This window comes from Ammodytes marinus, assembly GCF_949987685.1.
Source record: "Ammodytes marinus genome assembly, chromosome: 4".
Classification (NCBI taxonomy): domain Eukaryota; kingdom Metazoa; phylum Chordata; class Actinopteri; order Uranoscopiformes; family Ammodytidae; genus Ammodytes; species Ammodytes marinus.
In genome coordinates, this window is record NC_137233.1 from 13850009 (window position 1) to 13861189 (window position 11181).

At 39.1% G+C, this 11181-nt stretch overlaps 1 protein-coding gene across 2 annotated transcripts; it reads right to left on the reverse strand.

Annotated features, from left to right (window-relative positions):
• Positions 1-45: 45 nt before the first annotated feature.
• Positions 46-9192, reverse strand: dram2b (DNA-damage regulated autophagy modulator 2b). Of its 2 annotated transcripts, none has more exons than XM_080025978.1 (8): positions 9023-9192; positions 3947-4116; positions 3656-3723; positions 3272-3414; positions 2992-3169; positions 2607-2689; positions 2340-2432; positions 46-1532 (listed from the first exon to the last, which is right to left on the reverse strand). In XM_080025978.1, the coding sequence occupies exons 2-8, from the start codon at positions 4075-4077 to the stop codon at positions 1398-1400; spliced, it is 831 nt and encodes a 276-aa protein (XP_079882104.1). In that variant the 5' UTR covers positions 4078-4116; positions 9023-9192; the 3' UTR covers positions 46-1397. The 2 variants fall into 2 exon arrangements, 1 of the variants encoding a protein (XP_079882104.1); XR_013844831.1 differs by having other exon boundaries at positions 1395-1532; positions 2895-3169.
• Between the last annotated feature and the right edge of the window lie 1989 nt (positions 9193-11181).

The following is an 11181-nucleotide window of genomic DNA, read 5'->3' on the forward strand; positions in this document are numbered from 1 at the left end:
TGATATGTGGTTGTGAGGTGAGTTTTTGTTTTTCAGAATCAGTTTTATTGCCAGCTACACTCACACATACAGGGAATTGATCAGAGTGATTACAAACAAGAAATATTAGTTTTCATATTACCATGTACAGCAGACACCAGCAAATATGTTGTAGAAATTCATGATTAGATGCACATGATGAAATATTCATTTGTGGATATGTTCTCGGGCTATAAAAAGCGGGTACTCTGGAGTGTGCCGACAGAATAATGATTTGCTCTTTAAAAATTAAGAAACTTATTTTTTATTCGTTCATAGACGGCTCCTTTAAGGGGCTATGATTGGCCAGCTGTGAAAGTGATGACAGGAGTCAGGCCAATCAGAGCTTCTTTCATTTAAAGGTCCCATGTGGGGTTTTTGCCCACTTGTTGCACTATGGAGTTCGATGCTAGCTGTTCGAATATAATTATTCTGGTTGCACACTGCAGCGCCTGTTCCTACAATGTGACATTTCTCAGACCAGATCTACACCTACCAGCATCACCACAGGATAGCACAGAACAGGAAAGTGTGTACATGGTCTTTAGGGGGCATCTGGAGTAAATGCCTGGCCTTCACAGTCAAATTAATTAAATGCAGTGAAATTAAAGCACAGAAGGACATTTTCACAGTTTTTCTGAAATCCGTTGTTAAACCCATTACAGTTTAATAATCTGAATTCAACAATCCATTATTTTCAAAACATATTTCTCCCATTTTACTCATCACAAATATGTGAAATAAGGGTAGGAATACTTTGAGTGAAAGTAAAACATAGTGGAGTGTTTAAAAAAAAATCACATCAAGTATAAATGATGTAAAGTGCCACGCTGGACAGGACAGTCACTGAGAGGAGCTGATGCAGTTAGAGAGGAAAGTGCAAAGCGTCATATTTGTGTGTAAAGTGTCAGTTCAAATATTCTCAAATATATAAAATAATTCCTTTCTTCAACCTTATATAGTCTCTCCATAGTACAGATAGTTTGGATTTTATTTGTCCAGGATTTAATATTATTGTATAAATCACAATACAATTGAGATGACATTCTCTATGAAAACGGTGTGTTCAGTGGAGTATCCTGAGAAAATGTTCCTATGTAAATGTGATGTTTAAATTCTGTCAGAAGCTAAAACTAAACTCTCCCTCCATGTATTTAGATGGAGGCAAAGATTAATATATCTGAACTTTGATGAATAATTAATACTATTGGTATTGGTACAATTGGTATAATACTATTGGACTGTAGGAAACCACAAGAGGGAAGAGAGTACGTTTGGGTTTGCTGACCTTTTAAGACAGACCACACCAGCTTTAGGAAAGTTTATAAAAAGCTTTTAAACATGATTAGAAAAAGTGAAAAGCAGTTGCCAGCTGCCGGTCACGTTCCTCCTGCCAGCAGTGGAGATGACTCTGAGGCTTCCCCTTTGTGCTGATGTGGCGCTGCGACTCCACCGTGCGGCCCGTCGTACAGGTGGCTGCTCTGCAGATCTGCTTCTGCTCGCAAGGTGATTTTCTTCATGAACAAGAAACAACATAGTAAGTTAGGAAAAGTTCACTTATTGTCAAACAGAGATATTTAATAAGACCTTAAAGGAACTGTTTAACATTTTGAGTAATATTTGTTTCAGATGATATATTTATATAGCAATCTTATCTATCTAACCTACCTGAGTGTTGAATAAAGTTACATTTTTATACCAGATTTTCTGTCAGTAGAAGCAAAAGAAAGATTCCTGTTTCCGGTTCCCCTTTTCTTCTCTTTTTTCTTTTTTTTAAGATATATTTTTTGGCATTTTTATGCTTTTTATTGATAGTGTAGAGACAGTTGAAATGGGGCAGAGAGGGGAGTGACATGCAGAGAACGGCCGCGGGCTGGAATCGAACCCGGGTCCGCTGCTGGCCGAGGCCCATGGGGGGGACGCCCTACCAACTGAGCTAAGGCCCCCCCCCCCCCCCCTCCCGGTTCCCCTTTTTCAAGTTTTCCCCAAATTAAATATTCCCAAAGGTCATGTGAATATACAACATGCTTGTGTGTGCAAAAAAATAAAAATTAACAGACTGAAGCCTGCAAGTGTTCAGCTAATGTATAGCAATGGCAAACACATGCACAGTTACACAAACTTTCCCTTAAAAGTTTAATCTGCTTTAGTTACTCTTTAAAACTCCCTTAAGTAATGAAGCCATGTGGACCTGAAGTATCTTTATTCCAGACAAGTATTTAGATAAAACTTACTTTGAGGTAGTATTTTTATGAAGGACCAGAAAATTGTCTGGCCCTCAATAAATAGAGCTTCAATAGCAGCTGTGTGGGACAGAGTACCTGAAAGTCTCTGATGTAGGTGAGGAAGAAACTGATGAAGGACAAGGCCAGAGACCATTCAGAGATGGTGCTGATAAGGTGAGCTGTGTAGCCCTGAAAAAGACAAGACATAAATCTGCGTTACCAACGTCAGTAGCTTGTATTACCAACCAAAATGTGTAAATATTTAGTTCTTGTGTTTAGTCATTCAACATCCTAGAAGTATAGCTTAGAAGTTAGAAAAACATTTGTATTTACATCCAAACATTTACAGAAACTGTGACTAACCGTCTCTCCAGGAATCCAGTGCATTTTGTGAGGTACGTCCACTCCCGGCAGACTGCTGTACATGATCACTGATGATATGAACACTGATGGGAGAGAACGGGTTAAGGGTCACCGCTGTCTGTTTGTCAAATAAAATGTTTTAATGTCAGGAAGTACCCACAGAAGATGGCTATGGCTATGGTGTTATGTTCCTGTTTTTTCGACCTCCTGCTACCATGGACCTATAAACCTGCTACAAGTAGAGTCCTTCCATTGATTTAATAATAGACGTGTAATGTTATTACTTACTCAATACTAGTGCAGCTTCTTCTCAATGTCCCATTGTTCACCAAACAGTGCATAAATCGACACTTGTGTTTCCAGCTGTCACCATGTAAAAGGATACTGCTGATGATGCTGCCCAGGGTCCAGAGTCCGATGCCGAGGCGGACCAGGTAGGTGGTGCGGCTGTGGATATGAGGATGCATGTAAAGTGAAAGCAGCGTCTGAACCAGGATGTAGACAGCCCCGATTCCGAAGGTCAGCACCGCGCCCACCAGGTGCATGGCGAACAGGGTGGTCTTCTGCTCTGACACGAACACACACACACATTCACTGTGAACTCATTCCACAATTCCCACACCGACTGTACAGGTGTGAAGTGATGCAAAACCGGCAGCACTGACCTGAAAGTTGGCGACCACGCACATGCCGAAGGAGCTCAGGAGGCCCAGCAGGAACCCAAAGCGGTTCAGTCTGTTCAGTCTGATCTCGTCCTCACCTATCAGAGCATCCACCTGCTTGTAACGCACATACACTGTGGCCATACCTAATAACACACACACACACACACACACGCACACACACACGCACACACACACACACACTTTGTGATGTCTGTGAAACAGTATATTTGTTTTTAAAAATATATAATCAAGCAAGTAATCAAAATAGTTAACAAGGTTTAATTTGTTTCATATTCATTCGCACTATTTTCTACACTGTAATACATTTAATGTTGAATTAATTAAAATCTTCAGCACCGTTGTGAAAATGCATGTATGTGTTACCTAAAAAGGCTGACACATCCAGCATGATGCCAAACACACACCTCTCTGGTGCCATCGTTCCTGTGTCGCTGCAACAGAGGAACAAAAATAATAATTCATAGGTTTATTATCGAAAAACATAATAAAACAGAAAAAGGTGTCATTACTGAAACTTATAGTCAGTATTCAATATTCGGGATTCGGGAAGCTGCTTTTGTTCTGTTTAAAATATACAATACTACAAATGTGTTAATTTATCAGACTGACTGACTGACTGACTGACTGAGTGTGTGTGTGTGTCCAGACTCAGACCTGATGTAAGGCACCAGAGGATCGACATGTCTCAGCACCACCGCTGTGATGTAAGCGAAGACGAAGGAAGCTGCCGTCCAGACGACCAGTGCTGCAGGCAGGAAGCACAGACCCTGCTGAAACCACCACATGGCCTCTGCACTGTGTGTGTGTCAGTGGTTCACTCTCTCCTGTATACAACAACACAAAAAGTGATACACAACATGACACACACTTACTATACACAGTACATACACAGCAGGCATCATCGTCTGTGAGGATGTCTCACTGTCTTACGGGAATGTGCATGAATAGGCTATTAGGGGTGGGAAAAATTATCCACTCTCCGATGCATCGCGATTCTCTTTTGAACGATTCCGAATCGATTCAGATAACATAATAATCAGAATAAGAAAAAAAAAAATCGATTTGTAAATATTAGTATTTCCTGCTCCATTGCGCATGCACACCACACAAGTGCAAGTTGTTAAAAGTGGCAACAAAAGGGCTGAGAGCAGCAAACCCATATGACCTGCACTGGCTTTGTTTCTGTTTACGTTTTTGTATGAGAGCTGAATTCCAAGCCATACTTTTTGAAATGTGAAATGTGTTGAAACTACATAGAAATAATAGAATAGAAATAGAAGTCACAAATATGACTTTCTATGAACAGTGCAAAACAATTGCACTGTTCATAGAAAGTCATATTTGTGACAAGAAAAGCTTTTTCTCAAATACAATATAAGAGAAAGTAATTAATCTGTTGATTGCATTTAATGATCATCACAAAAGTAGGAAGTGATTAGCAAACTCTGAGTAGCAAACTCAGATGCATTTAAATATATTTAAAAAAATCACACATGGGTATGTAGGGGAGGACGGGGGAATGTGAGACATCGGGTAATGTGAGACAGCCCCTGTATCTAGGACACGGAACACATTTTTGTGAGATATGTTTTCAAGCCCCTCTCATTTCCCCTTGGCATGTTTATTTTCACAGAAAGGTATTTTTTGCATGTAAAAGTCAATTTTCTTGCGGTCAACTTAATTGATTGTTGGGCCCAGTGTAAGAGCCATTGACCCTTTTTCTTTGTTTGTTTGTATTACCTAATTCGACCGCCTGGCGGCAGCACAATGACCCGGATTCAAGGCTATAAATCAGGTGTAGCAGGGACGCCAGGTGATTGCATGCCGGAAGGCAAATGTTTTCGACCATGCTCATGGAGCTTAGATTAACACAGAAAAAAAAGTTGTATGTACAAGTCGCACCTTCATTTGTGTAAGTAAATAAATGTAAGCATTTAAAACCCTAAAGAACGAGTGGACATTCAAAGTTTCAAGTGTTAACTGTAGGCTATACGCACGCGTCAGACACCAAACAACGAATTGTGGCAGTGGGGTATAGTGAGACAAATGCTGTGGGGTAAAGTGAGACAGTATGTGCCCTCTTTTAATGAATCCATTATATTTTAGGTAGCAAGGAGACTACCTTGCTACCTAGTTTGAAAATACATAAGACAAGGTGGGCTGGAGGTGGGGGTTGATGGTTTAAGGGGTGTCAGCAAGGGCATGGTTTGGCACGTATGTATGTGGGGGACAGGAGAGTGACCTTTAACATCAATATACTCAGTAGAAATATGTCTTTATTCAATGAATGATCCCAATAAAACAAATGCAGAAAAAAAGACTCAAAAGATAAAGAAAAAGACAGCTGGGTCTAGTCCCGGGTTCTGAGTCCCAGGCTGTTCTAGCTGGTTCTGATTGTCCTTTGCTCTGACCCCCAGACACTAGCTGGCTCTATGGGTCCTGTGTTCTGACCCCCAGACTGTGTTTTAAAGCCACTACGAATAACATGGCACGTTGGCGTCCCCTTTGGACAAAAGCGGTAGTATTTTTACGACGCCCGCTGTCGCAAAGCTGTTTTCTAGCTCGTGCCAGGCGTGCGAGTGTGAACTGAGAAGGGCGCAATATAGTGCATGTCCGTGTGTTGAAAGTGTGAGGACTCTTTTCGGCTCCGTGAGAGTGGTTTTGACACTGCATCAACTAATGCCAGTCAGTGCTACACACACCTGATTGCAATGAGTTGATGCAGCAGCGTCACCTAACTACTCTCTCTCACAGAGCTGAAATATTACGTGTCGTCACAGAAAGCGAATGAACGAGAGACGGCAGTTAGCATGGATCACGATGAGGTAATGTGTTTGTGTTGTTGATGTAAATAATGACTTTTTCAGATAATGGTTATCTGATGATGGTGAAGCAAAGCAAACTTTGTGTTAGTACCAACCGCTCATTCATTTAGGAGTAAACACTGCAGTCTAGTTTCGCTCTCGTGAAATTGTATACACGTTGCTTGGCAACGCCCTCGTCCCGCCCGTAGCCTATATCACTCTCCCTTTTAGCTTTTCTTCATTGCATTCTTTTTTTTCCTTTGATGGTTCAGCCCCGTTATCAGTCATTATGACGACAAATAACTGTCTCAAACAAGGCTCCCGCTCCCCTTCCCTCACCTGGAGGGATAGGGTTCTCAAATCGCATTGCTGCTCCACACTGAAATCTGCGACCAATACGGATATGCGACCATAGAGCCTGCACGACCAAACCGAAAATCAGACTGGGTGTGCGACCAGACCAAAAGCAGTAATAAAAACTATATAAAAACGTCTTTCTTTGCACTGATGGTCTCGTTTGCTGTTAAAGGTAATTTATGATTATCAGAGGAAACATGAGGCTGTTTAAAATATATTTAAATGTTACTCGTAGCAGCTTTAATCTAACTGGTTCAATCTGTCATTTGAATGTTAATTATTGAATATGAATTATATGTTGTATTTCATAACTTTCAAGTGTTTAGACATTTGGTTTGCTTAATTGACCAAACCCCATGATTCTGTTACTAGTAAGACATTACTTTTGTAATATTTGGTTTTCAAGCTAGCTGTCAGGATTCTAACTGTTTCAATTTTTGTTGTTATGGTAGTTTCAGAGTGGAGTGAATCAAACCCTTGATTTTTCTGGTCTGTCTCAGCTGGGGTAAAGTGAGACAAGTGACAACTTTCTTTAAAACAATCATATTTTCACTGTCCTTTGTCTTGAATAAATCCTGCTAATGCCCATTTCTAGGAAACATCCTGAATTAATGGGAAATGTGTCAATTTGAGTGATGAATAATTTTAGCTCACCTAAAGGGGAGCAAATGTAAAAAGTGTCTCAGTTTACCCCGCTCTCCCCTAAATTAAAAGAAAATTCCATTGAGATGCATTGATAATCGAGTTTGAATCGAATCGTTGACCTCTGAATCGGAATTGAATGGTGCCAAGAGATTCCCACCCCTAACGACTATTATACAAAATAAATCCATATTTTTTTTATTCTTGAAGCCTAGTTTGTCTGAGTTTGTCTCAAAACATACAATGTGCAATTAAATATTCCTTTTTTCATTCAAAAGGTGAGTCTCTAAGTATCGCAACTTTAGTGCTGAAAAGGTTATTTGGATATAAAACTTGAATTCAATTAAATCAAATCAATTAGTTGTTTAGTTATCAGTCAAAATACAGGCTGTGACCATTAAACAAAACGTCTGCGATGGCAAAATAGAAGAAAAATGTAGCTCCCTGAACAATGACCTCTTCTTTTTTTTTTTTTTGGCATTTTATGCTTTTTTATTAGACAGTTAGGATAGACAGAGTGGAACTGGGGTAGAGAGGGGAATGACACGCAGAGAACGACCACAGGCTGGATTCGAAAACCTGTGGTCTGCTGCTTCTGAGGATTGGGGGGGCGCTCCAACCACTATACCACAAGCACCCCCACAATAACCTATTCTATCTTCAATCCGCTGACCACAACACATGATTCCCTTATGTTATGCCGACAGCAGTTGTCCACCCATTGTAATTTAATTTCCCCATGTGCTTATAAATAAAGTAATTATTCATCTCTCATTGTCGACAATTGGAGTTTTTTTTGTTGCTGTTAACTGAATAAATATCATTTATGAGTCTGGAAAAGAACAAAACTGTTTTTATTATTGGGATCATTTAAAAAAAATTATGCTCCCTAAGTGTTTAATAATAAAGAGAACTGTTTCTGTGTTAATGACAGGTATTTTTAGACTATTGATTCATATTTAGATTTTTTTTTTTACCCCAGGTTTTCTCGCACCCGTTGTATTTTTTTCCTTTCTTTGAATGATTGTCTTGTGTCTAGACAATAATCTTAAAATCTGAGTGATCTATGCTTTTCTATATTTTATTGTTTTAAAAGATTGTTGAACAAAACATTTGAACTCTGGGAAACTTCGATGGACATGTTGTAGCGTTTACTGACATGTAATAGGCAAAACAATTGGGCTAGTTGAGAGCTTGAGAAAATGTTATGCAGATTTGTTGAATAATGGCCTATAATTGAAGGAAATCTGTCATTATGATAAGTACTGTGCATTTTAATATCCAGATCAGTCACAGAACATCCGTTACAGCACTAGTAATTGGAGACTGAGTAAAGACTGGAAAGATTAGACTAAATAATGTGATTTCCTGAGCAGCGATCTCCTCCATCCACAGCTTAACCTGTGAATTGTAACATGCCAATTTAATGTGGTCAAATGTTAAAGTGCAGATGCTATAAAGAGCAGTTTACCGAACTTCCAATAGTAGCCTATTCACCTTTTACATAGCCTAGTCTAGGGTTTTCACGGAATTGAAACCGAAACTGTGAGACAGAAGTTGGTCAAATAAGCTGTTTCGCTTCTAGTCTTCTTTATAGGGAAGTAGTCCAACACACCAAACTCCATTAATAAATCTGACACGTCTACGCTTTTACAAAACTAACAAATAACTGCGCACAATGAATTTGCAATAACGCAAAACACTTTCGTTAAGCTAATTGGACCATCGATCCGTATTGTAAATAACCGTTGTCTATGGTTGTCATCGTTAGATTGGAACAATTTTGTGGTTTGCAAGTTCGTCACGTGAAACAGTAACTGACAGAAAGTCATGTTTAACTGAACATATACTAGTCTCACACAGCCAGACCAAACTACAGCTCGTACGGTAGTATGAACCTAAACTGAACCTAACTAATGACACTCACGTTACTCGAGTCCTCCAGTGACCATAACCTTCCTTGAATCGATGATTTCCAGACTCCAACTCTGGTGTTCAGACGTCCGTCAGATGTTAATCGTCCTCGGTGTGCTGTGGGCATGTGGGGGACGTGAGCACCTCACTACCATTTAAAAATAAGAAAGTTGTCAGCGTCGCTCCGTTAGCATTAGAGCAGTTCAGTGGCGGGGGAACACGCATGCGCCAGTAAACAGGACAACACGGGTAATTCCGTCCTGAATTTTGACTCGCAGGCGAGTCTGCATGGAGCTAGGCAAAAATAATTTCGAAGGGCGTGAGGTGGCCTCAGTAGGAACTGCAGGTCAGAAGACTATCATATGACATGTCAGATCAAAATCAAACTTTATTTATCATATTTCATGATCATTGCTTTCATGGATAAAATGGTAGAACAAAGTGCTTTACATGTAGGATGGCCACCATGACCCCTCCCTCACTTTTCTACCATAACTTCACATATAGTTTACTTATTTATAATGAGCAACAGATAACTTGGGAAAATTAAATGATAATTTGAAGCTCATTGCACATTAACTCATAATTATTGCTTTTTTTTTAAACAGGCGGTCAGTCAGTCTGTTTTTCTATTATTCTATAATATGTTTTTAGATTTAGTTTACTGCATTAATATCACAGCAGTAAAACTTGTTGAAGTTGTTAAGGTCCAAACAATGACACTTTTGGGTGTAATGTTGGAATATAATTGCAACCTATCAAATGATTAGCTCCTTCTTTGTATTAGCACCCTGGAAAAGTAACGTCTACTGGAATAGACGGGGGATCTGAACGGGTTACACAACACATCAAAAAAACAGGAAGGGATTAAACAATATCATTGAGGAAACAAGGGACCAAACTTCCAGGTTCTGAAGTAAACAATGTTAAAGGTGGAAGATAAATAAAGTGAACACTAAGAGTAAGTAGATAAATAAATCTACTTAAAGTATAGGAATACCACAAATAAAATAAGAAAACAAGACTTAGATTTATAAATGTAGTTAAATAAAATCAAATGTGTTTTCAACTCTGTGATGTAAACTGATGACTTAGTTGCCATGTCTACTTTGTGGGCCACAGTCGCTCAGTTCCAGGGGAATTGGATTGGGAACCAGAGGGTGGCCGGTTCAAGTCAAACATTGTATAGCATTTGGGGCTTCCTTGAGCAAGGCACCATAACTAGGAGTTGAGAGGGCCATCTATGTGAGACGGGCTGTCCAGTGCTCTAGCATCTCTCCAGACATCAACGCATGTGTAAAGGTTATGTTTGTAATTCAAGCCGGTGTGTGTCTTAATAACAGTGAAAATTGAATTTTCCAAAGGGAATTGTTAAAGTAAGTAGTAAGTGTCTTTGTCTTCTTACAGCAGCTGCTTAGTCTGATCAAACTATAATGTTGAGTATGAAATTAAATTCAAACTATAAAAAGAGTTCTGTCAAGGTTTCTGCAGATCCTTTATAAATCCTTTTTTATTCTCTTTTTTTTAATTAATTTAAAAACTAAAGATGATTGGTAAAAACTACTTCTTTAATAATTTACAAGATGCCTCTTGCTTAACATAACAAATCATGGCATGGGGCATTTTGGTGAAATGTCATTGGTTTATATATGTTTGCCATACTAGTTAATTGACCTAAAATGAAAAAAAATATTAAATACCATTTTTTAGTAAGTACATCTTACTTTTTAACTTGTCAAAATGGTCCCTAAACCAAAGTGATAGATGTCGTTTTTCCTTTGTTTTTGTTTCCACAAATATTGAGCAGGACCGAGGATGTGAATCCAAGTTTCCGGTAAAACACAAGTAGAAGAAACCTGGTTCCAGGTGTGAGTATGAAATTTATTTGCATTGATAGGTGAAGGGGAGATTGTCATGTGATCTTTTTTAACTGTATTCATCTTAAAAGGAACACACTGTATAGATATATACCTGAGCTTGGCAGTCAGACAAACTTTAACACAAGCTTTTCCAGAGAAGACTCACACAATGACTACATGCTCATTGTGAAGGCTTCATCTCTGTACAAAAACAAAAGAAAAACTTTTTTTTAAGGCAAACTTTTACTAGTAACAATGAGAGTTGACCTGACATCAGTCACTATACGTACATGAGCTGTTGATGCTGCATTTC